The sequence below is a fragment of the Melopsittacus undulatus genome, chromosome Z (assembly GCF_012275295.1).
Source record: "Melopsittacus undulatus isolate bMelUnd1 chromosome Z, bMelUnd1.mat.Z, whole genome shotgun sequence".
Taxonomy (NCBI): Eukaryota; Metazoa; Chordata; class Aves; order Psittaciformes; family Psittaculidae; genus Melopsittacus; species Melopsittacus undulatus.
Genome location: NC_047557.1, coordinates 28153373 through 28181007, shown reverse-complemented (window position 1 = coordinate 28181007; position 27635 = coordinate 28153373). Strand labels below are relative to the sequence as shown.

The 27635-nt window shown below is 42.1% G+C and overlaps 1 protein-coding gene across 2 annotated transcripts in view; it reads right to left on the bottom strand.

The window, feature by feature from the left end:
* The window catches only part of DMRT1 (doublesex and mab-3 related transcription factor 1), a 56137-nt gene that overhangs the window by 2090 nt on the left and 26412 nt on the right, over positions 1-27635 (bottom strand). For both annotated transcript variants that reach the window (XM_005155015.2, XM_005155016.2), the window contains exon 4: positions 22516-22678. In XM_005155015.2, the coding sequence (XP_005155072.2) occupies positions 22516-22678 (163 nt within the window). The remainder of the gene's footprint in view (positions 1-22515; positions 22679-27635) is intronic.

Sequence of the window (27635 nt, the reverse complement as noted above, 5' to 3'; positions counted from 1 at the left end):
GGTTTCATGCACATCTCTCCTTTGATACACATCAGGGCCAAATAAAACTAACATCATCCTACCACAGCAGACTCTACTATTGTCTTAGAGCTGACATAAACCTTTATTGCCCAAGATCTCCTAGGACTTGAACCAGATGCAAACATGTAGGTTAGGGAAAACAACTGGAAGAACAGAGGAACATTGCTGCTCCTCTAGAAGGAAAGCTGGCCCTCCTCATAAGAAGGGCTCGCAGAAAAAGTATATTCATTGGGTGGCCCAGTCTGCACCAGACTTGCACAATCTGAAGCACACACTATTCTGGTGAGCAACCTGGGAGTGGTTCATGACTACTACAAAACAAGTGAACAGAGATACTTTGCCAGAGAGGAAACCCTCTTCAGAAAATGCATTAATCAGCACCTCTCCTGCACTATAGGCTAGTTTCTAATGGTCATTCAGGACCTTAGCTTTCTCCTGCCAACAACACATTAGTTGGATCTGGCTATATCTAGCCCCAGGAATCACCTCTTAGTGAGGTTATCTCATATTATGTATTACACAAACAGTAGTGTGGCTTTCATGGGGCTGGCTGGTTCAAGGGCTCAGCCTTATTGACTCTGAAACCTTGTTCTGCTCTGATTTAGCAAAGCCCAATGTGTTAAGATTTAGGACATGTTGTAAGGATTCAGAAATCTCTTGTGTTCCCACACTGTGAGGCAGAAGTATGAAGGAAGTGATTGAGGTTGAAAGAGGATAAATTTTTGTTTACTCCTGAGTAGCTAAATGGACTTATTTATTTTAAAAGATTTGTTAATACTTTTAGTGTGCATGTGCCTGGAGTGATGGAAAGGCCCATTTTAAAATACTGAGATACATAAATCTCTGTGACAAACTTACAGAAAGTTTTTTTTGTAAATGGAAAGAATACAACAGAAAACCCACCCAACATGCAAGTGCATGTATATTAAAATCCTCCCACAGCAAAACTGCCACTTTGTTTTCATGATCTGTTTTTCTAGCAGCTAGCTATTAATTCAGTCTAAACCTGGGGAATGACATGGAGGGCAACTTTTTTGATAGACACACACATCTGTTTTTCAGCACCTCAAGAGCTGGCTCCAAAGCCTTCTGGTCCAATGGCCTTCACCAGTTTTCCAATATTTCTCAAGGGGCATCAGACATCCTGACTGATCTTCATATGGGAAGAGTCAGTACATGGAAACAGTTCCAGCCACCGACTGACTGGCCTTACAAACCACCTCAGGGGCTCCTACCTAACAACATGGGTTGTTTTTCTACTGAATTCCAAATTAATCACAGCTTTAACACTCAGGCAATTTGGGATATATGTGCTGGTCTCTGAATGTGCAAAAGGGTATACAGTGACAGACACATAGATTTTAAAAACAATCTGGCACTACTGACATACTACCTTTAGCAAATGAGTGCTACTCCTGTAGCTAAACCTAGCACTGCTTACTTAAGAGACCTTCACTGCAGTCACTGAAGTCAAGGAGCAGTGAGCAGGTGCAATGCTGATAATAAGAGAAAGATATTTAGACTGGGACTTGTAGCTATAAAAAGGCAGCAAAAAGGAAATGAGCAATTTTGTTCCACTGTTTTAATCACAAGGCAATAAAATGTAGAAGTTCCAAGTTCAAAGAAACAAAAACCATATTCTTTTTGATTTAAATGTATGAGTTTCATCTGCTTGAGGCTTGTGGCTGATCCTCCCACTGTTGTTACACAACCCTTACCTGTGTAAATAACAGCACCAGAATTGGGTCTGTGACAGTTTTTAAAGACCATTCTTTGATCTGACTACCTTTTACCCTTGGGAAAGCACCTGAATACTTTTGAGCTGTATGAATCTGAAAAATTTTCAGCTAATATCACACAGGAAAAGGAGCGAGAAGGGATTCCAACCATAAATACAAAACCTTACATCTTCTGACACTGGAAACCACATTGACTTTTAACTTGAGTGATCCCTGTAATTCAATGGTCTGAAAAGAATAATACACTTTCAGTGATGTGAGAAAGGAGAACGATATTCATGCTTGAAAAGTAAATATTTTCCCAAGTTTACATTTAAGAAACTATTAAATTCTCAATAAGAAGAATTTTTTAAAGATTTAAAGTTGAAAGGTACAATCAATTTTTTAAAACTCTTTCACCTTCTTTTCCATGGAAAAAGAAAATAAGTAAGTATTCCAATCACACATACCGCTAAGGTCCATGCACTTCTTCCCAGTGTGCACACATATGTGTGCAAGCACAGCCATGCGTGCAGGATGGAAGGAAGCAGAACCAGACTGCCACTGACAGCTCGAGTGCATCAGAGCATCCCTAAAGTGTGCCTGGGTTTTCAGTGTGACGGTGAACAGGAACTGCTCTTCATGTTACCTTCTCCCCTGTAGCCAAAGCATTTTCCTTTGGCAAATGCCACTGGAAATGCATACTGGCTAAGCAAGCAGTTTACCTGCACTTCAGGCTCCACAGATGCCATATATGAAGTGTCTCAAAAAACAAAAAGGTCTGGGAAACTGGTGACAGTCAAACCAAGAAGCAAGCCATGGTACCCCGTGTGTGAATAGCAGAATGAGAGAGAATGGGGTCGGTGCTCTCCCCACGTTACCATCTCAAGGACTGGTACCTGTCTTCTTGGTGCCACTATTGGACACAAGTGTGGTGATTAGCAACACTCTGAGGATAGGGTGGCTCAGTGGTGTGGGAATACTACGGTCGAATTCAGTTTGAATATGCTGTCCAGTTTCCACTCATGTTAATGGTACCCTGCTACCTCACTGACTCTACCACCCACTACCAGCAAACACCTGCCAAGCTACACCAACTACTGTAACATATGTGGCAACTGCCATAAAAAGCATTGGGTTAAAAAAATCCAAATCAAATACAACAAACAAACAAGCAAACCTCTCCTGCTGCAAAACCAGGCACTAAGAACCAGAGACCCATCAGAATCAGCTCAGTTTCTAGCTAAACAACTAAGAAGGCACACAAAAAGAGAGCGTGAGAGAAACCCACAATTTTCCTATTGTGGAGAAAGCATCAGAGTGGCAACAAGAGTGTCAGAGTCTGTCCTGACATTGCTGTTGATGGTGGCAAGATGGACAAGATGAAATCTTGATGCAAACACATGCAGAAAGGTCAAGTTAAGTTATCTGAAGCAATCTCTATTCAGCTGTCTCTCACATTTGGAAGTACTTAACCCTATGTTCCCAGATGTTCAACTCCTTAAGCACAGAGTTACTTAAGAAAAGCTCAAAAACAAAATCTGTCTCCACTGAGTCTCTCCTGCAATTCATTCCTGTGTGAACTCACTGCTAGAAAAGATGGAGGACTACTGACTTTAACTAGGGCAAAGAAACAAGCATTAGTGGCAGGCTGTTTGTTCTTTGTAAACTAGCTATGTAAGGGGATCAGTCTCCTACTCTAGTATCCTGCTCTTTGCAGATCGAAGACACCAGCTGTCAGGAGCCTATGGCTTGACAGGTTCCTGCTAGAAGATCACAGAGAAGCTTCAAAACTGTAAGGAAATGAAGAGACAAACTTTTATCAGCTGTGTTTTCAGTATTCCCTTTGAAGATGAAGATTTGTGCTTTGTAAAGCTGCAGTAACTCATGTTTCTGAAGGATGTTCACACCCAGTTAATCCCAAATATCTTTTAGTTCCTTTGCTTCTACTCTGTGGGAATGAACCTAAAAACACCTAAACCCATTTCTCACTCCTTCCTATTGCTCAAGGGGTATGTTGGGACAAAATGGTTCCTACTCACTGAGAATTCCTGCCTACATCTGCAAGTGCATAAATGTGCTAAAAACGTTCTGTATTGACTGTCTTGCTCCTATTCCTCAGGTCCTATCACAGACCTGGACCAGGTGATGGCTCCCATGGGAATGAATTCTGGAAGCCCACCGTAGCCAAGGATTTCTGCTTGCTGCAGTTGATCACCACAGCATAGCACAGGTGCAAGCTTCTTTGAAGCAGTGTTATGCACAGCAGAGAGTAAGATGAGACATTAGTCTAAGAGAAGGCTGATGCCAAATATTTATAAGGGGATAATGAAAACTGTTATGGATCTGCCTTAAAAGTGAACTCTACATACACCAGCTGAGATGTCTTTGTGATTTTTGCTTTGATCACTATGTTGTGAACTGTTCTGTGCTGACTGTAATGTGGAGCAACTTAGGAGAAAATAGGAGTTAGTGCTCCTTTTCTTCTTTGCATGTTATTAACACAAGGACAACCAATCCAGTTCTAGATACATACATTCAAAGGTACCTTCCCCCTGAAAGCAGTCTGAATAGCAACAAGCTTCTTTTCGATACAAAAATAAAAACAAGCCTAGTAACTGAAAATACACCCCATCTGTGTCTCCTAACACAGATACACTATTTCATAGCTGAGTCCCTTCCCCCTTCTCAAATGCCTACCCTTCTCAGTAACATTTAAAGCAATTAGGATTATCTTGGATGCCCACAGTAGGGCACATTCATTGTGCATTTCCAAACAGCATTAATTCTTGGCATTAAGAACTTGGGATAAAAGGTAAAGATGTGAATGGAGATCTTTATTCAGTGTGCTTTACCACAGATGATCTCATTCTTTTCCAGTTCATGCTTGCACTTTTAGCAACTAAGAAAAAGCAGGACTGTAACTGATGTAATTAGAAACCAGAAGCTTAAGAAAAAAATCCTCCTGCTGACTCCCTCACCTCTGGCTTTAAATTCTCTTACAATAATATGTGAAACAATCAAACAAGGCTTTCCACTTCTCACCCACGACCAGTCAAACAGGGAGGATACAAAGATGACATTTGGGAAGCAAATGCTTTTTTTCCTGAGACTCCAAAACCTACCTTGAAACTATACCAATTCATTACAAGGGGTCACCCTACATGCTTGCAGACATAATCCAGCGCACAACAGTACTGGTGGACCAATGCTCTCTGCTATCACCAGTGTTACATTCTGTGGCTAACTTTATTGATGTCTCTAAGCCACTGCTGCAGGATAGGAAAGGCAGAGGGTGAACCATCTCAGAGAAAAGGATGTGTGTTGAAATGAGTACCCTTGTTTTGAATGATCAAAAGGCAACATGTGGAATTGAGATGGTAAAAGCTTGCTTTTGGGTGGGCACAAGTGAACAGTTACACACCTCTTGTGCACGGCATTCATCAGAAATGCTCACTCCACTCAAGCTCAACAAGGTATAAATCAGCAGAAAGTTTCCCACTTTATACTCCATCATCAGAACCCTGATGGCCAGTCCTCTCAAAAAGGAGATGTGAATGGTTTCACACAGATGTTTTTGCTTTCAAAGGCATGAAGTGAAACTCCTGGAATGGGACAGCTCAGCGTAAAGCAGACACTTCCCACTGCTGGGCAAGAAAGAAAACGTGCACTTCTGTTGAGGATTTTTTGGGTCATCTCCAAGTGTAAACATTCTGTACAATTACACAAGAAGCCTAATAACTTCAGTACTGCAAAAGAGCTGAGCTGAGGTCAGATATTTGAGGTATTTTTAACCTGGCATTAATACTATGAAGAAAAGGAATCCTGATAAAATAGTACAGGCATCTCCTTTTTCCCTCTCTACTGTTTTCCAGTCACTTATTTAAAGCTGCATTGTCCTATGCACACATTTGCACAGCAACAAAGTGAATTATACTGGAGAACCAATTTTGCTGCTGAACATGCAGTCCCTTTGGTTTTGCATTGCCAGTAGTGGAAAGATGCACATGCCTCTCCTTCGGGCTGTGACTCTGTGTTAGGACTACCAGCAGACCTACTTTTGAATATCCTTACTTCCCACAGACATTCACAGTCCACTATGGCAAGAAAAACCCCATGGTTTGCATGGCTGTGCTCTTAACCAGAGGCCAACAAAGAGACAAGGGGTAGGGGGGAATAAGAAGGAAAACAAAATCCCAACAAACCATTTCAAGATTAGAGAGCAGATATGGAAATATATGAGGAGGCATCAATTTCCAGAAAAGGCATATAAAAAAGTGTCTGTGAGGGACAGGGGTATTTGGAAATCTGCCACTAGCTGAGAAGCAGCAAGAAATCTCAGAGGAATGAAGCTATTTGCTTTATCACATAACAAGTCTGTGACAAAGCTGGGACCTTTCATCTCTTTATTCCTGGAGGTCATATACTACTTCTCTGTTCTACACACCACACTGGACACTGATTCCTCTTTGAAAAAAAGATGTCCTTGGTGTGTTAGACTCAGAAGACTGGCAGCTATGAGAAGAAACGGACTTCAAATCCACTTTTTGGACTATTTGTCTTATTCCTATAGTAATTAAAACCCGTTCTAATAAGAGTAAAACACACATGTATCAGTAATTTCTCACTATAAAAATATAACCTTGCTACCTACCAGGGTGCATACCCAAACATCTATTCTAGCCATTTTATCTTGCCAGGACTGGTTTTGCAAAAAATTGCTGTGTGATGGGCCAGGAGGCTTGAGACTCCCTAGGCTATCCCATTGCTGGGACAGCAGCAAGGCAGGGATCTCCGAAAACAAACCATTCAACACATCCTGGTCAGGAGAGGCTATGCAGCCATGTGAGCACACAACAACCTCTAGTGACAAAGCAAAACCAGCAACAGGTCTGCCTACAACTGCAAATCACAGACAGGTCTCACAGAATAGTTTGGGTTGGAAGGGAACTTCAAAGGGATAGGGGCTACTCCCTGTTTTGAGGGAAGACCTCACAGGCTGCATATACGTCCACTGCAACACAGGAGATAGCTAAAGAATTCTGACTCTTCATATTCTTCTGGGCATTCACTACAACATAGTTGCTTTTGTTTTGCTTGGTATATGTATTTGAAACCTGTCTGAATGAGAAGTTCTTCATGAGTAACTACCTCTGGAAGCATCAGTTGTCCTACCTAGAAAATGCATTGTCATTTGCAGTAGCTGTGGCAAAAAAAAATGTGCTTGGAAAAACAATGGTAATTTTAAAGGAAAAAGTGCACTCCAGGCTCAAGATAATGTTATCAAGCAGAAGAATATGTGGAGAGACAAAAAAAGGCTCTAGGTTTCTCCCTTGTGTAGCCATACTAAAGGAAGGAAATAGGATCCTACCAGCTTTATAATCATGTATAACTTTTTGGTGCTCAGCACAGAAATCCAAACATAACAGTATTTTGGCTGAATGTCTCTTTTGGGTCATTTGGCTGAATGTTCTTGGGTCAGAAAGGCTGTTTATCTTCACCAGTTTCAACAGAAAAAAGTATACCACAGTTTGTGTAACACCAGGACTAGCCATATAAATGCTAGTTTTGGTCTCCCCTCTTCACATTTTTTTTGTTGCCAATGTCACTTTCAATCTACAGAACACAGATGAAATCCATGCCCCCTGACATCAGTCCTAATGCTCAAAGAGTAACCAGCTGATAATGATGGCCTCAGCTCTTTCAGGTTTAATGAGGGTTTTAAATTTAGAAACACTGACTCAGTGCAAAAGTGTCATACTATCCAGCTTATTTTTTTTTACACAATTTGCAAGCTTTTGGAAATCAATAAATTACTAAACAATCAGAGAAAATGCTAATTATAATGCAAATGATCTGTTACAATAGATAAACAGATTTTTCACTTGCAAATAATGGATACCACCCCCCCCCCCCAAGTGTTGCCATAATGAAAGCTTCTCTGCTGGCAAGGGACAAAACAAGAGCCTGCAACTCACACCATACTAGCAAAAGCAGCAGCAGGTTTGTCACCGACTTGAGCATGAGCAAGACACCAACCACTGTGCTCAGAATTCAGCAAGAGAGAAGAAAGAAGAGGCCTTACCATTTAAGCTTACAATTTAAGTATACCTGCAGTTCAAAAAGCCCGTTTAAGTGACTTAGTATTACCATGGCATTACCATTTTTAATATTAGCTTTAATTCGGAAGCAAGTCAAGCAGATTTGCAGTAAAATGGTTCAACAAGTATTGAAGAAATATGCAGCAGAAGATGGGTTTATGCATGAACAGAGTGAAAATGTTGCCACTTATTTTAAAGTGAGATTTATGCCCTCTTAAGTTTAGAAACCTCACTGCAATAAGTCACAATACTTGAGAAAACAGGGACAAAAACTGAACACAAAACATTTTTGAGGTAGTCAAATAAGTTAAATGAAGTTTCACACAACATTAGGCTTGAGACAGACCCGCTGCATTATATTTATTTTTATTTCCACCAACACAATAGGAGTATTAAATGCAGACTGTGAAAGGCTGGTGCAGCAGAGGCTTGGTCCTGCTCTGAGGTGAAGGGCCAGCCTCTGGCTGACCACATGCCATCAGCCAGAGGGCAAGGGCCGCACCCAGCATCACTGCCCCAGGCTAAGAAGGTCCTGCTGACTTCCTACAGCCATGGTGATGCAAACCTGCTGGGATGGTCAACCCACCAGTGTCCAGTGCTTCCTTCAGGATCCCCACAGTAGCAGCCTTGCCAGGAAGGGCCAAACTCCCAAGATCACAGTTAACCATCTACAAGCTGTGCATCAACAGGGCCTTAAACCTCTGGCTGTTTGTTTCCTACAAAGGTACTAGGTCACTTCAGTGCTCTTGTGCTATCCTTCCTTACTAAGGTTACTGGAATCTGACCTATTTTCAACATGTGCTTCCCTTGCCCTTGCTCACCATGGTCTGAAGTCAGGAAAGTGAACCTTAAATCATGTTTTTCAAGTGGCAGAAGAGTTCTAAAATGAACACATAAAAAAACAGAAAAGCAGAACTCTCTGATTGTCATCTGCCACAGTGAAAGTTTTAGGACAGGTTCCTCAGGTCTAGAGGGCCAATCCAGCTACTGGTGGCTGGTTTGAAGGCTGCCTGCCTTCAAAAGGACCACTCCAATGCTATGCCTCAATTAATTTCAAAAGGGCTGAATGCAACTCTTGTCAATACAAAACTGATTCACCACCATAAAGGCAAGAGAGAGAAGGGAAGCAAAAAGTGGAGCTCATTCTCTGCTGCCTCATACAGCCCTGATGCAACCCACCACAGACAAGGGGTGCTGAGGGAGGGGAGAGCAGGGTTTGCAAGGAACCTGCACTTCACAGAATGACTGAGTACCTGTCAAAGAAGGCTTTTTCACTCACTTGGAGGACAGGGCAGGCAGTGTTCCTTCACACATGTAGCTGACAGACACCGCAACTGAATGCAGCAAGAAAAGCAGATGAAGTGATCCAAGCTGGACAGTTGAGAGTCAGAGGTACAGAGGTCAGCCGCATGGTTGAGGAGGGGCAATTACCTTCAAACTAGGGGCCAGGCCAATCCACATTCCTCTCTCCTTGCTCCTTCTTAACTACTTAGTTCAGGCAGTTTCAACTTCGTTTGGGTTAGTCCCTGCAAAAGTATCCATGTAACAGAATACAGCAAGCCAGAGCTGGTTCACTCTGATGCAAACTCTGTTCACAAAAACCTACATACACCATTTACGCTTTGGAAAAATTAGAGATTAAGTCCACAGAATTAAAGTCCCTGGGAACACTTGTAACTCAGGTAAGAGTTGGAGCAGGAAATGTTTGACACAGCTGGTAGAGACAGCTTTATGAGCTATAAGTTCATATTTATCCAAGAGAGGGAACAGCAAAAACTGAGATGAGAAGAGTCCTGATTTAGAGTATTTAGGAAATTTTAAACTGTATTAAAGGGTACACATCTAGCTCAAATCTGGCTCAGACTGAAATTTATCAAAATGTGTTTTATATAGCCAAAAGTCAATGCAAAAAATTGCTAAAAAAAATCTAGCATAATCAGTTGTTTCAAGGTGGGAAAATAAAACACTCCCTGCAGTGTTTGCAACTGCTCCAAGACAGAACCTGAAAGGGAAAATGATTTATAAATGAACAGGAGAGAGAGCTCATTGATTTTTCTTTTTCTTTCATGTCCAGAAAGGAAACAAAACCAGTGACAAACTGGACTAAAAACATTCTTTCAGCAGTCTATGACATGATTAGTGCCATGCTTGGGGGTTAATAAACATGTTAGCCACACTGTATCGGGTGTGATTCAGGCCTTATGCAAGCCTTCTACTTGTCAAATTTAACCGATTTAACAGATACTGCAAAATAAACATCAGGCACAGAGTTTTAAAACTGATGGCATAAAATTACAAAAAAGCAGGAAATAAACACAAAGATGTAAATGCCAGCATTAAAGAAGAAACAAAATCACAATTGTTTGCTTTATGTGGTTAACTTGGCACCCACTCTTTACGGACCACATACTAAAATGAATCCCAACAAATTAAGACTTTTAAGACAATCATATTTCAAAAATAAATGCTCCCCCTGCAATCCCTTTCACAGATTTTAAAGCAAGATGTAACGCGCCCATCTGAGCACAGATGCTTCCTTCCTGCTTTTCCCACTTCTTGTCTGTGAAATATACAGGAATGTTTCGTGTCAGGAATTTAGGCGTCCTTGTCGCCATTGCACTTCGTGTGAAACCAGCCCTCCTTTGTGACCGTGATTATCATAAGTACTCCTGTCAATAAGGAGAAACAAAGGGGATAATCTCTCCTAATCAATCGCTTTGTTTTTCAAAGGGAACTTCCATTTAACGGTTTGACTGGCCTAAGGAGATTAGATAACCAAGAGATACATTTTGTTACAGGATGTTGCAAACTTGGGTACTAGGCAAATAACCACATGAGGTATAGAACAAAATGTTAAGACTACGGTTAAGCTTGTAAGCATTTTTCTGTTAATACATTACTAAGAAAATTCAACAACGTCTTCACCGGAGAAAGACCCCAGCAAACAAGAAAAGAACAAAGGAAAGGGGCCACGTCGACATTCGGGTAAAGAAGACAAGATTGGCTAAAACCCAAGACTGAGAAGCATAAGAGACTGTACTCCAAAGATCCCGGTGTGCGTTGCTGGTGGAGCGGAGACTCCCCTGCGCACCCAGCGCTGTTTTCCTTATTGCCTCTCTTAAATTTCTAATCAATTGTGAATAAAATCAATTGGGACAAAATCCGGTTTGCGATAAATTTTTATAACATTGTCCAACCTGCAGGTGCCAAGCTGGGTAGACCCTTGTGCAGCAGAGGTGGGGTACACTGCAGGGATCTAAGTGCTGGGGAGGTGTTGGCCCTTGCTCATAGGAATCAGCAGGCAACCTCCCTGGCAGAAACCACTGAGACACTTCAGGTCTTCTTAAAAACCCAAGCGCAGTTAATGAAAATAGTGACACCTGCCTAATTACAGAGGGGAAAGCAGAATCCCTTTTCCTATTCTGATTATACACAACGAGTGTGAGTATGCATTGGATAGGAACTTACATGTGTAGAAGCAAATACTTTTATAGCATGCATTTCAAGTTCATTGGCTTTGCACCAGTGTAGCAGGATGAGTCTGGTATTTTTGCATTTTTTAAAGTGAAAAAGACTTTGTCTAAATAGCTCTTTATGTGTTCTCGGCATGGCAGACTAATAAAATATCACAAGCAGAAAGCAGCTATAACACTTGCATGTCTGATCTACTTCAACAGGTTTGGAAGAAATGAAATATAATTTATTATAGCCTATTTAGTTCTGCAACAATTGCCCTTCAAAACCCGAAGCAGAACAGTGTAATTGAAGGTACATGCCTTCTGCAGGAACCTCAAACAGCCTCAGGCAAGAGCTAATACAGATGTAGTACAAGGCATTAAAAGAGTGCTGGATGCTGTAGCTAGCAATTATCCTGGTATTTAAACAAATCTATCGCTCATCAGGAAAGCGTTTAGTGCAGTAGTCAGAGCGAGACAGGCTGACAGGGAGCAGAGCTACTTAACTGTCCCCTCCAGCGATTACACTTTCTCAGCCTGAGAGTCATGTCAAATTAAACAACTACACATTGACTTTTCACTTCTATAAACATTAAGGTATGACTGACAACCCCTGGATGCTATAAGACAGTCATTACAATCAGCCAACATACTGCTAGCTTACTTGTGGTGTGGGTTTTTTTTTCCCCTACTCCAAGCAATTTCCTCCTGGACAATTTTTACAGCGCTTTACAGATAAGTTTGCTGTGATTCCTTGCAGGATCACCATAACAAAATACTACTCCCCCCACCCTTAGACCTTTGTAAGTATGTGAGAAAACAACATAAAATTAAATTAAGTAACTTGGCATAATAGCTACTTTTTTTTTTCCCTTAATCCAGGCCAGCACTTACCCATTTAATTCCGATTTGGAGATGTCTGGATAGCAACAACAGGATGCTAGCACTGCACTAAATAATAGTGTTAATGTGGCACCTTTCTGGATTATTTTTCCCAACTCCTGCCCTAACACCTGACAGCCTCTTTCAATCTATGTATGGCAGACATTGCAAGAGGAGTAAGTCACCTGCAAGAACAGGCAATTAAGTGACAAGCTCTACAACAGTGTTCTGAGTACATATTCATTAAGGCCTCAAGCTTCCTAAGGCTATTTTAACATCCCCATGTCAAGGCACCACTTGCTATATACATATACATATATATGTATGAAGACTGCAGTTTAGTAAAGTTACTAGAAATTGAATAGATACATAAAGCAGTCAAGGTTGTGAAGAAATACACCCCACTGATTTTATATGCCAACATTCTGGCACCTGAAACCACTACATTATAAATGATCGCTTTACTCTCCACCTCTCTAATTCAAGCCACAAGATAAAAGATGTCCAAATTTTCCCCTCTCAAAATAAAAGGATAAAGTTAAAAAAAAAAATTGCAAATAATGCTTAACATTTCTACCCTCTCCCCCTACCATCATCCCTAAGAAACCACAGTGGACCCTTTAAAGCCTCTGGTATAGAAGCAAGAAAGATGAATACGGAATTATTAACCTAATTATGAATACAAACAGTCTAGAATGCTATTGGTATGCCTGGAAGCCTCTGTATTTACATGATTAGTGAATCTGAAGCTTTATCTGGCTGCAGCAGACTGAGAAGTAAACTTTACAGTGTCAGATTTGTTTTAGAAAAACCGAGTAAATCAACTAAATAAAATCAGTAACAGTAAGCACATTTATGGAAACTGTTCTGAGCTACAGAACTATGATTTCTTTGCAGGATTAGCATTCAAAGCAAAAAAAACTACCGGAGATGAAAACAGCTGAAGAGGACAAATGAAGTATTGCTATCCCTCCTCTCTGCTAGTATCAGCTGCAGTCTTACTCCTTTTCCACTTCTGATCTATATTTAATATGTGAGCAAAGGTCTCTGAAATCTAAAAGCAAGTATAACAGTGTTTCAAACATTCCACCTCTCCCTCTGGTTGAAAAGCCACGCAACGATAAAAACATCAGACTCAAGCCCAGAGCATGCCAGCTTTGTTTCAAACACAGAAGACAAAGCAGTCACAGCACTACACACAGTGACATATAACTTAATTTCCAGGTTTTGCAGTACAGCACTGAAGTACCATCACAGGAAGCATGTAAAAACTTTGCTGGTCTATCCTGGATCTTTTCTGTCGTTTCTTTTTAACCACTTAACTGCCACTGAAGTATGTAACATTCACTAAAGCAAGTTACTGTCCTTCTCTGTAGGCCCATCAACACAGTGCTTTCCACTTCATGTGGCTATTGCTGTTTAACTCCAGGGATACTTTTTAGGCTACCAACTAGACAGGCCAACAGGTTTTTCTCCCAGAGTCAGCCTCAATTTACTCACAGACAAAATGTAGTTATATTCTGCACCAACTTCCTACTTATGTAATTGGACAAAGGCACCTACTATTTTATCCTATTCTCAATGACCCCATGTCCATGCTGCAGCTAGAGGGACCAAAACACACAGAGAAAACACCAGCACACAGCCAGATGAACCAGCAACTTCTCTAGCTTATGTATTTTAAGGTTTATGGGTAAATTTCCCCCAAATATTCAGCTCAAAGTCTCATGTTTCAAGATTTGGGAGACATTTCACAGGAAAAGAAAAAAACCCAACAAAATCCCACCCAACCCAAACCCCAGCAATGGGCCTTAGCTCTGTTTCAGTGTTGACCAGCAGGCTGTATCAGATCTGCATCTCAAAAGTGACCTCCTCCAGCTGAGCTGCTTCCACAGCACCCTGCCTCACCAGAGCTTGCCTGCCCACAGGGTGCACCCACATGTATCCCCTTCTCCCAAAGGCAGGACACTGGCTGTATGTGACATTCACCTCACAGTTCCTCTGGCTTTGCTACTGAGAAATCCAGTGTTAGGATCTGCTACAACAACCCTACAAAAAAAAAAAAAAGCCACAAAAAAACCCCCAGAACAACTAATGTAAACCAAACACCACTTAGGAAAATTCTCATTTTGTATTGCTAGCCTGGAATCATAAAACTATGATATCCAACAAACTGTATTTTCAAGAGGATGTTTTGAAAATAAAAGGCTACCCTGCTGAAAAACTAATGTTAAAATGCAGCTCTTCAACGGAATATAGAACTACTTTTTAAGAAACAGCACAAAAATAACACAAGAGTCCCACCACAGAAATCTGTATTTGAACATATGCAGTGTTTGTATATAGAATATCTGCATAGCATGTGTGTATCCATATATCCATGTATATGTATCTCTATATTGATATAGGCACCCCCACACAAGTACAGGTATGTGTAGATTATATATATTATATATATAAAGCTAACTTTCAGTCCTCAGAAAACAAAAGCTATCCCCATATAACAGCCAAATTCCTACATAATTCAATTTCGACATCTCATCTGGTGTGAACTGCACTCATTCCTAGTGTAAACCCCAGCGCGCTCTGCAATGATATACTGTAATGTCACATCGCAATCTGGATTTACTATAAAGGGCTGCTGACGAGTTTCAGAGCAGTAAACATTGCTGCAAGGTGTATTTCACACTGAGCTGGTTTTTATGAAGAACACTTCACCGCCCAGCCACGGCACCCAGATGATGAATGGTGAAAGATGCATGACAAGCTTCATCATTGTTTGTAAATCTTAACTGTTCCTGCTCACTAACTCTGCAGGCAATTTTCAAAGACAGCGGCCAAGAGAAGGACAGCACAGCTTTCCTGAAGGTTATTCAACTTGTACTTGGCCTAAGCCATGTCTGTGAGGAGCACTGGAAATAAACTCATTGGTTACACTGAAGCACAGAACTAAAAACATTTGAGGGACAGGTACGCTAATGGTTGCTGAATTAAGAAAGACCATTAAGTAGTCTTGGTATCCATCCCCTACCCTGCCCTGCAGGGTTACATACATCATGTGCAGGCAATGTGTGCTGGTATTATTTGCACATGCAATGTAAATATGCATATTTATAAAATGGGGAGAATGAGTGATGAGCTGTTTGTTCACACACCATGACTCCCTTGTATCTTGTGCAGTTACAGATAGCTCTTGAATATCCCCCAGCTCCTTTACCTACACTCTGTGGGAAAGCTCTTCTGCGGAAGTTTACCCTTGTGACAGGGTATAATGCACAGAGAAAGGAAACTACCCATGGTATGCAAGCATGGTAGTGGGGAGAGATGTTACCCTTCTCTATTTTCCCTGCGATCCTCCTGGTGTGGGAGCAGTGCCACGGACTGTAATACCCTATTGCAAAGTGTCACAGTTCAGCTCATTGCCTCCTTGCTAGAGGTGAAGCCAGTCTTCCCTGCTCTACAGTACAGAACCTTACGGATTTTGACTTTTCATTTTCCCTTTTCTTTAGAGGTCAGCAGCAAATGCTTCTTTTGCTAGAGTTTCTCAGAATCTGCAGAGGGTTGCTTTGGAAGCAGAAGAAGCTGCAGAAGAATTAACCCAATTGGAGACCCTCATCTGAGCTGCAAAGCTGGCATTAACTTTGAGGTGCTCTACAGAGACCCTCACACACATAAAAGACGACAGCTGAATAGAGTGAGTTCTCCTCTTAACAAGTCAAGTCATGAGGATGCACATCATCTGCACATCATTAAAGCAAAGCAAAGAGGTGAGCAGTATCACTGTTTGTTACAATTACAAAATCACGCCTGGGTAAGCACACTGTTATCCCTACCACCTTGACAAGAAGTCTTCATTTGTTTTAGCACTTTATGGTAAAGTCGGTTTTAATACTGATTATTGATAACAATTTCTGCTTCCAGTGAGAAAAATTCTGTGTCCAGAGGTAGCAAAACCAAGAGTGCCAAAGCCACACTGGGCATAAGAGGAAGCAGCTCAACTGATGGTGTGGATTTTTGCAGTGAAGTATCCAACGTCTTTTAAGGTGTGAGGAAAAAAACCCCACCTCCTCGATCAGCTATAGTAATATCCTCAATCCCACACAAACTGGTAGCGGTACAGTGGGTAAAAACCCCTGGTCTCCGACATGTGGTTCTAAAATGGTGATAACTGTGCAAGACAGTTATCCACTAGAAAACATAAAGGAGAAGATGGAAGGTGTCTGGGAAAGCAAACGGTGCCATTACTTACCCCATGGCACTGCACCCTTACAAAGTCTTGCAGAGAGATGCTGATGCCCAGTATGGGACCCATCACTACCACATGCACTCTCTGGTGTACTGTCAAGGTGGCATCACTTGCCACAGTGCCTGCTCCCTGCTGCACCATCGGCACCCTAACCCTTTCTTTGACTGCTTTGTAACAGTCCAGGCTGACCCCCTTCTGGTGGATGTGGTTTTGCTGGTGTGGGTGTATGGACCTCCTGTGGATGTATGCACCTCCTGAGGGTTCAGGATGTCCCACTCTCTCCTGCTAGGGCACTGACAAATGAAAGCATTGACACATAGTTTCATGACAGCTTAGCAGTCCTCCTGGGAGACACTAAGGCCTCAGTTCAGAAATATCCGGACATCAACAACAGGGCTTGTCCAGCTGCTCCTGCAGCAGCTTCCCCTACAACAAACAGCAAGGGCTCATCAGCCACCCTGGCATGAATCAGCAAAACTTATGAATGAAAACTGTTATTCCACAACTGTTCAACGCAAAGTTGCTTTGCTGCACATGTTTTAGTACTGTGTGCTTTTACAAAGGTTACATTTAGAGAAGGAAACACTAATATAGGCCTTTTAATCAGGAACAAACTGCAGCAGAATGGGATGTAAGCAAATACTTACATTAATTTCTTTTCAGAAACTCTCTGCAGACCGTATAAATTTACTTTAGTTTCGGTCAAATCTTCACCAATCCAACCTCAATTACAACATAGACCAATGAAGTACAGGAGGATTTCAATATACAGAAAAATGAGTTATCAGAGCTTATACTGAATATGCTTTCCATTCTCAAATATATTTTGATAGCTACAGTTACAGGATGAAATATGTAACATTAAACAATGAAGTATTAATAAGAATGTCACAAATCAGGGTTATCAACTTGCTTGTTTAAAAGAAAAAAAGAAGCCCAAGCCCGACAACTATCTAGTCAGGTAAACCCAAAATTAAACTTTTTCTAGAAAATGAAAATGATATGCTAAAAGGGCACCTGCCTAAAAATATCTGTAAAATGTTGCAATGAACAGGCTCAACAAGCAATGTAAACCATGGCTTGCAGAAGTGCAGTATAAAATCCGCTTGCCATCCTTGCAATGAGTGCCCAAGGGAAGCCACACATGGCACAGCCATCAGGACTTTAAGTGTATAAGGGACAATACGAATACATCAAAATCCAGGAAACCGTTGTGTAAAGTCCAAGTGACTCCCTTGAACTGACTGTAAAAAATCTGCAGATTTAGATTACCCCTTCTTCTTTTTTGTCTTACTTCAAAATCTACTTCTAGGAGTTTGGTATAAGGTGGACAGTTAGTGGAAAATATAGTCTCAAGTTTTCATCGAACACTGCTTGTTCTTTCACCACTAAGGACAGCATACTCTTGAATACAGGTCAGTTTTTAAACAAAAGATGCACAGATAGACACATATACAAAACACAAAGACTAAATATTGCTTCACTGTATCAGTTCTGGGAGCAAAATGTTGTCCTCCCCACATACTCTGTGGCTGAAACCCCTCCAAATTCAAGTTAAATATCAGCTGATACTCTACTGAAGAAGTGCGCAAAAAGGAGTAGAAGTGCCACGTCTCACACTTCAACACCACTTGGACATCTTGGGACTGAAACAGATACTCTATAGCTTATGCAGACTGTTTCTATCCCTCTGATGGAGGAGAATTTGCGCTGTTTTCTACTATTCTGTCTCAATTCCTAGTTGCTTTATTAGCATAGTTTTGTCAGTGCATCTTCTCAGCTGGCTGCAAATAAAGAGCAGAGAGGTGCAAAGCTTTTCCCTGCTCTACGGGGTAATTCCTTAGCCATACCAAACCAGGCTGCTCTGTTGAAGTGCCATATGTGTAACTTGAATGTCTGCAGAAAGCAGCTCAGGTTCAAGGACATGGTCTCAAAAACTTGTTGCAAATCAGGACTCCTTGACCTCTCTGATCCTACAGCTAGGTGCCATCTGTGGCTCTGAAGCATCTTCTGTGGCATTTCAAGGATACAGGCTCATGCGAAAATACTCTATGTAGGAAACCTCAGAAAGGGGTGTAACTATGGTGCATGATAACCTGGTCTGAAAGAAACATCAGCCTCTGCTGTATGTTCCTGGCACACATGGCATTCCTTGCATTCCAGTGGTGCTTTTGCCAAAATGAAACTTTTTGTCTTAAGCAGAGAGACAGGAGGCTGAGTCTTTAAATCCTGACCCTGGAAAAGTCTGTGCCACCTTGACTTCCACAACTGTAAAGCTGGAGATATCTGTTATTCAGCTTCTAGAAAGGACAGTGAAAAAGTGTTTTGGAAGTGTTGGAAGCTGTTCTGCTGACAAAAATCCTGTTACCAGAAATATTCCCCTTCACAATATGATTTACACAAAACTGCTAGTTTTTTTCCATATCAAAATCAACACTTTTTATCAATTTTCTTATTTGTGTTGGGAGGAGCTTCAGGCTGCAAATACAGCATGGCTACAGTGCTTCATTACTTGTGTTTCCAACCATCCTCACACTTGAGAAAACAAAAAATCCAAATCCATTCAGTAGCTACAGCAACATTTTCAGTGCAAGCCATCTCCTTCACCACTGACACAGACACACAGAATAATTACCTCAACATTTCACATAATAATGACAAAGCAGAACTTTTATTCCATGCCAACTTTAAGTCAAGATAACTACTTTAAAATCAAAGGTGTCTGCAAATACAGGGATGTTTCTCCTTTGCATCCTTCTATTTGAATGTTAAATTTTGTGCCACTATTCCAAACCTGGAAAACACTCCCATACACGTGACTGCTCAACTTCTACTCAGTGGAATCAGTGGCCAGGAATGAGTGGTCTATTCCTTAGCTCTCTAAAGCTAAGGTCTCGTGCAGGTATTTCACAAACCTAAGTGCAGGATGGGCTGACCCAAAATCAGTGGAAGGTGCTATCCAATTCAGGCCTGTGAGCAAACCCTGAAAAGGCCCCTTAAAAGAAACCAAGCAAACAAAAAGGAAAACCCCACAAAAAACCAAAACCAACCAACCCCCCCAAAAAAAACAAACAAAACCACCCCAAACAACCCCCCCCCCAAAAAAAAGCCAACAACAAAACACCCAAACAAAAAAAAAAAGCATTGTCCCACAGCAATCAAAGAGCACTTGGCTTCTTGACTTTTGGAGATGAAATACTCTGTTGTGACCACATTCTAATCCGTCCAGTTTTTGCACAAAGATCTCTCACCTTGGCTTCTTCCAAAAGAAAGGCATGTTTTAAAGCGTGCTTTTCATGCACATGGATTGATAACAACGTCTCATACATCTTTTTCTCTCATTGGTTTTGTGGAAAAAAGGAGAGGAAAAGACTTTTCCACGCAGAGAGTACAAAATCCCTCTCCTACCTAGAAATTACTATATAGAACTTACAATCTGGTGAATTAAGAGAGCCCTCTAAAAACATTCTTTTGCCAATTGTCATTGGTTTATCTTCTTTTTCTCCTAATTTTTTTCCAGTTTCAGCTGGAATGGCAGCAGTTCCCCATAGTTGGAAGCAAAACCACTTTACTTAGAACCACTTCAGATTCCAAGGAGGTTGAATGATGGTGTTTTGCCATTCAGAAAATTTAGCCCATCACTATATACAACACATTGTGATGTGGTATGATCTCATGCACAAATGTCAGAAGCTTCATGAGAACTTTGCTTCATTCTTAAAAACCAAGAGAGCGCACATCAGTGGTCTGCTAGCTCATCTCCCCTTCAGTATGACTGGTCTAAGCAGGCAGCTAAATTAACAGAACAGAACTAATGAAAGAGTCTGACTGTAACACTAAGATAACACAGAAGCTGACAAAACCTCTGCAAAGCTGAAGTTACAACTGAAGTGTGGGTAACAGACTGCACATGTTGTCAGAGCATCCCAGATGTGTGCCTGGGAATTTAGTAACCATTTTTGTTAGAGATACAGATTTGTGATGTTTTGAAAAGTTGACTGCAAGATGAACTTCTTATTCTGACCTGTTGCTCTCCTATACCTTCCTGTAAAATTTCTGGATTAACAATACGTAAGTCTTCACACAGATCTTCTTTATAAAACCTATCAGTTATGGGCTTGCTCCAGGTGTTGTCAGGGGAAGTTTTACAGTCTGCACTATACAGCAAGATTAGATGATCCTAATATTCCCTCTGGACTTAAAATCTATGAACATAAGAAAAAAAAGAGAAGGGAAGGGAATGGGCCACGCTCAACACGCAGGATCCACTGCTCACAGCCTGCTGGCTGACTCAGCCCTCACACTGATGACAAAGGAGTAAAAAACCTCAAAACCTCTGAGGACTGTGAAAAGCACCCAGAAAGAAAAACATTATGAGAGTGTGAATCATTGACTAACAGCCTGAGAATATTGTTTTGTCTGTAGATGGAAAACATAAAAGTAACCATCTCCTTAAGAAAATGCATAGGGAAAAAGAAGCTTCTAAGAAACATATTAAATGGGTATGGTCCTGCTCACATGTTCAAGTTTCTCACAAAAATATTGGTGCCTCTTTCACTCACTAGCTCCCTGCTATGGAAAAGCACTTCTTTAGAGTCTGGAAAATGCTGTCTGATCTAAGTAAATTACATCTCACTGCTTGTCGGTTTCTGATTGATGGTGTAACTTAGGGAACAATATCTGTGTGTGGAATACTGTCTAGAGAAGCAGTCAGGGATTATTGAAAATACAGTATTTACGCAGTCTAAAATCAGTGGCACATTGCACACAACGTTTTCTAGAGTGATGAAAAATCACTGGAGTGCATTTGGGAACAAAGGGTATAAGGTCTTTTGTCTATTTGTAAGAACACTCGACTGGCAAGACTTCTTAGTGAGTTAGTAGTGATGGATGCAAGAAAAAGTGTCAAACACAGTTGAGCATAAAGCCAACTGCTTCTCTGACCAATGGGCAGAAAGGAAGACGTCATTGTTCATTGATGGTCAGAGAAGAGGGAAAAAAATAAAACTGAAGAAAAGAGAAGGAAAATGAACCAAGGATCACTGATTTCTCCAAGCCATTTAGAACTACTGGAGAAGGAGGAAAAGTGTAAAGTTTCATCACACCATGAATTGTTTCTTCATCTATCTGATATGTCACAGGTAGTTGGAAGACTTTCAGAAAAGAGCCATTCTGAAAGAGCAGCCACCTCCTCAACATAAAATGGTTGGAGTTACTGAATTCAAGAGCTCAGTGCCACAGGTACGACTTTATACACACCTAACCTTCCAAAACATATGAACATATGAAGTAGCATCACCCTACTCTCTCCCTGTTTTATTTCTTATTTCTCTAGGATCAGTTACTGTTCGGTTCCAGGGAAGCAGCTTAATGGAGCTGGTCTACTCCAGCAGGCCACGTTAACACCTGCAGTACACTCAACCAGCTACTGGAGCAACGGAACAAGAAAGCAAGAGAAACATTCTCAAAACGTGAGGGTAAATTCACCTGGAAATTACTGCAGACTACAGTAACCCTTAGGAGAGCCAAAAAGCCCTGACCATGAAAGAAGAATTTATCTGCAGTAGTTTTAAATCAAGTAACACAATGTGATGAGTTAGAAAGTGAACAAGGAAGGAAGTCTGCAAAGGGCTTCACGACTGTTGAGGTGCAGGAACAGTTCCCATTCATGGCTCAGAAAGAAGAGGACAGCAAAGGCTCGGTGGGAGCCTTTGTGGAAAAATCATGGAGAGCATTTTTGAGGAGAAAAGGTAATTCTGTGGTTGGGGCAAAGATAATTCTTTGTTTCTGTGAGGCAGCCTGCTGGTGAGCATCAAAGACAGCACCTCAAGTGACTCTTCATACAGCTTAGAGACGTACACAGGAGCAGAAAGGTACAACTAACTGCACTCCTGAACCACGAGACTTCTTAAGCACAAGGTCTCACTACTGTACAGCAACAGCCCGACACTGCCACAAGCCTCCCAGCAAACAGCCACCACTTTGTAAATGTCTGCTTTCTGATGCTGTGCTTTCTTCCCAACACAACCCACACCTCCTGGGAGCCTGCCCCAAGGCAAAGTGGTTCCAGATGCCCTGGTGTGTGCACTTACCTCTCACTTTTGACTCCGAGTAGGAGGGTATGTCCTCAGAGGTCAGGATCTGGGGGAGGCATGTGGGAGCACCAACACCCTGCCCCAGGTAGGAGGCGGGTGGGTAGTAGGAGCACATGCGGTACTGGGAGCTGACGGCATGGCGGCTCTCCATACCCTTCACCTGTAGAGAGAAGCCAACAGCAGCCTGTGAAAGCTGAGCCCTAGTGCCAGGCAGGCACCCCACTGCCCCACACACACACAGAGTGTAAATGGAAGTAAAATCCTGACATACTCTGGGTTTTCACTTTGGTTGTCTGACAGCATGCCCACACTGCTGAGACATGGGCAAGCTGGTGTGGAATGGGATGTGACCTGGCAGCAACAGCAGCAGCACTGGCATACCTCTGGCTCATTCACCTTACCTCAGCAGGAGCTGCACCTGGCACACAAGCACACATCCTTCAGTGCAAGGAGCCTTGTGACAAGTCCTCTGCTTGTGGCACAGACAACACAATGAGAAGCTTTCTAGACCTGTTCAACAGCACATACCTGGCCAGCATCAGAGGTAAAGTGTCCATCGAATCCTTATACCTCCCCAGGGAACAACCACTCTAAGACTGATGGTAACTGCTCTGCTAGAGACCTATGGGGTGCCTAAGAAGGACAGCCCTACCAACTGGCTCCCTTCGCACACACTCCACAGCACCCAAGCAGTGATATACACACACAGATGCATCGCTTGTTGTGATCCAGTAAGATGGAAAAATATTTTCCTGATTTACCCAGAGAAACCAAGCTGTGAACAGACTACACGAGAAGCCTTTAACAGAGCCACATCTGGAGACCAGCCAGCAGGTCCACTGTGTTAGCAAAGGGTCCACCAGACCAAATCTCCTGCAGCAAAGTTGGCAGCACTCAGAAATCAAGGTTTAGCCTACTCCAACACTGTGATACAATCCAACCTGATCTCCTTAGATTTTTGCTTTATGAAAGAACTACCATCTACTATTATTTGTTCCAAAGCCCTACAATGTAATGTGGCTATAGCACTCCAAAAAAATGCAGCCAAACACTTCAAAAGATCACGATTTTCAACAGGAAAAGTAATACCACCTGTTCTCCCTAAGTCTGTTTGGCAGCAATTGATTGCAATATGGAAAGCTTCCAGGCAGAGAAAAAAATCACAGGTATAAAGGCAGCAGTGCCAACAGTAATGTACATCCAGCTATGCCACTAGACATCATCTTCACAAGCAGAAATGCCTTATAGCCTCTCCTGCCACATCACACCTCAACCAGAGGAGCTTTACCTGAGGTGGTGGGTCATGAAGCCCTGCTTCTCAGGCCTTCCTAGGCTGGGAAGCTCAGAGCTGGGGAGCAGTGAACGCAGTGAACCTGAACCTGCTGTCCTGGATGGCTGCCCCACTCTAGCAGATACCCAGGATCTGTCCTGGCAGAAGGAGCCACCGGCACCTCCAGTGAGAAGGCAGAATGCAATCATCCCTTGTTTTCCTAGGGCCCCCTGAATAACTCAATATTAATTTTATTATGCGTAGGTGGAAATAATGTGGCTCAAGTCACATTAAATCCTGCTGGTGCTGAGACAGAGGGCAATATCCCACTTTCTGTGTTGAGCCAGGTTTACAGCAAGATGAAGTGGCAAGAGAGAGGGATGGCTGTTTACAAGGAAGCAAAGTACACCTCTGCCCATCTTCTGACAGCAGCACAGTCACATGTATTTACACACAACTGAGGGATTGGCAGGACATGCTTTTTCAGTCTGTGAAAGTGCAAGTTTTTCTACTGTAATTTAAAGCAATAATTAAAATGTAATTTTTGTACCATGTGTACTCTATGCATGCAGAGAAAGCTCAACATGCACTCAAGTTCCATGCACAATAAACAGTAAATTCGTTTTAAAAAAATGTCATGTATCAGCCCAAGGAAGCCTGAAATCGAAAAAGCCACTGACATCCCTCTGCTATTCTGAAAAGGCAACCTTCTCTTGGAAATAGGCATCTGTGCTTTGCACAGACTTCTTCAACAAAACCCAGGCTGCCTCCACCCTGAAATTATGGATCAGCAACATGAACTGCCCAAAAACTTGGTCCAAAGGGCATTTTGCATCTGCACATCCACAAAGCTCAACAGCTCTAGATGTACTTGGAGGAAAAAATGTTAGTGAACTCCTCTCTGCCTGCTGTTCTCCACACACTATCTTCTCTCTCTCAGTTGGGTAGGACTGCAGGCAGCAGCCACAGTCCTCATATCCCCATCTCTCCCTTGTGCAAGTGCATGTGTGTACACGGACAATGAGGAGAAGGTTTCCTACAGGAGACAGCATTATTTCAGCTGTAACAAAATGGAGGGATCACATTCTAGGACTTAAACGATGACGTGCATGTTTTCTCTCCTTCTGGAGTGGATGCAGTGACCTGTTTCCTTTCAAACATTTTCTTGGGGTTTTTCTCCATTTCTTAAAAAAACAACCCACCTAAAATCTCTGGATGCAATGAATTATCACTACTATTATTATTAGTGTGTGGTAGCTGGCTAGCAAGAGACATGTTTTATAATCTTATTACCCACACCAAGTCTACGAACCACAGTTCGACCGACAGCCACAGGCTTGGCTCTGCAAAGAATATGCGGTGTATTAATCGCTGAAGAAATCTGAAAGCTTTTGGTTTTGTTTTATTAAACTGTTTAGAATATACACTGCAGTAAATCTGAAATGTTAGGTTTCCTTTTTATAGAGCTTAGCAGTTCTATTTTACAGTAACGATAAAAAAAAAAACAGTTGTAAAAATTCTTGACCTTAGCACCGCATTAAAAACGGGGCTTAGGAGATCACTACCCCATGAAAAGGGGCATTTGCTCTGTATTAACCCCTGCAGCTCCTGACAGACCCTGCATATATTTGGGTGCCAGAAAGGGAGATAAAACAGTCAAGGGGAGGCTGTGAAATATTCATATTATTTCTAAATCAGGGCAAATCAGCTTTCCAAATGTCGCAGCCAGATGCCAGGTCCTTCCCTGGGTCCTGTCTGGGAGGAACACTGTGGTCATGAAGGGATCACAGTATGAGCACCTAGCCCTCTGGTGTCTTCTCCTGCTTCCCTCGCTCTTTCCAGCCCTGCAGCGAGGCCAAGACAGGTAGGGGATTGGATGGTCCCACAAACCACTCCGGTTTGCATCACTGCAAGCTACACACCAGAACAAGGCATGTTTTAGCTAAGGAAGTCCTGGGGAGGGGAAGGGCATGCACTTGCTCTTTGCAGAGAGCAAGCTGAGCTCCAGAGTTGAACTCCACATTTCTTACTTACAGTTCATCCCTGTCCGGCCACACATTGCTTGTGCCCTGCCCCAGGAGCAGAACTGATTCACCAAGTACCTCACTGACTTCAGTGGGAGAAACACCTGTGGCCTATTCAACATTTACAGGTTCCCCTAAACTGTACAACACAGCACACAGTAACTTCTTACAGGATGTACTTCAAGCAACAGTGGCATGCATAGAACTCATGAGCAAATAAATATGGCCTGTTTAAAATACCATGCATGCAGCAAAATTTTTTTCCTTGTTCCCTTGAAAACTGAGGAATCATAGAGGCAGCTACAGCTTGTCTGCAAACATGCAAGCTGGAAGCAGTATTTTTCTGTCACTACAGCAGTGCCCAACAGTGACAAAAAACAGCAAAAGACAGGGAAGTACAAAGAAAAGAGAACGCTCTTGCATCAGTTCAGGCCATTCCCATGTAAAAGCTTTCTCAAGAGGTGGTGGAAATGCAACATAAAGCTCCTCCTCTCCAAGCTCCTGGCAGCATCTGCATAACCTCTACATATCTTCTTCATGGAGGAAGAGCCAAGGAGGCAGGCACAAAGTTCTCCTTCTAGCTCTGAAGACTAGAAAACAGTCCTGCCCTTCCCAGGTGATTTATTCAGACAAAATACCTCCCAGGTAGTTCTTTCATTTTCAGAAGCTGCCAGCTCCACTCTCCTTGCAAGCATTACTCTTAGCAGTACATTCACATTTTGCAGTTGATCCGGACCATGTGATGCATTCCCCCCAAAAGGGCAAGTAGGAGGAGGTTGCAGATGCTAATCCTGCATGAAAACGGCTGCAAAGAATTCAGAGCAAAGAAGAGAACAAAGTACTATCCTTTGACTCTGCCACCAGTGTGCCCCATGGTCTGGGCCAAACCACTTCACCCAGACCTTTCATCCTTTTGTCTCACCCATGACTCACCAACAGATGCTTAAACCAGTACCAGTAACTATGTAAACACCAGAGAAATTCTGCTAGAAGTTTTAACAAAGCCTGCTCCTTCTGCCTTGATCTTAACAATAAAGCCAGCTTTACGGGGCATAAAATTATATTTTGCATTTATGTGTCATTGACTGCAAACAACAGAATTCGCATGTCATTCTTTTTGACGAGAGGTGACAAGGCATCCACTGGGCACCAGAGTGGGAATCCACATATCAAGAATCTCCACTGTCATCTGCAGGCTGTGTGACAGTGGGCAAGTTACTTAACACATCCCTGCCTCAGTATCCCCAGCTGTAAACGAGGGTTGCTTCTACTCTCTCACCTTGTGATGCTGCTGCCCATGAGCTGACCCCATACAACTACTACTGCACTTGTGCTGCCCAAAGTGGCTTTGTTTTGTTCCTAAAACCAGCTAAGCACATTTTCCAGCATGAACTAAAAATGAGTTTATGATACCCTGCCCTGACTTACTTTGATTCTAGCACAGAAAATACAAGAGACATCTATATCTGTCCCTCCTTGATAGACAAACTTAATTAACCTTTGCTATTCTGTTCCAACCTATTCTTTTAGACAAAGGCAGTGACCCATAAACAATATGTTACCATCAGAATCTCAACTGTGGTGACACCTAGAGATATAGCCCTATCAGCAGTATCGGAAAATAAACAGCTTAGATTAGCTCCTCCAAGAAATATGGATTGCATTCATGTCACACATGAGCTGTCAGAAACATTAGGATACTTTTAGCATAAATCTGTAGCGTGAAGGGTATGTTATGAATACAGTATATAATACACTACCTATACATAAAATTGGGATTGTGTCAGATGACTTGTTTATATATGTATGTTTATATATTTACA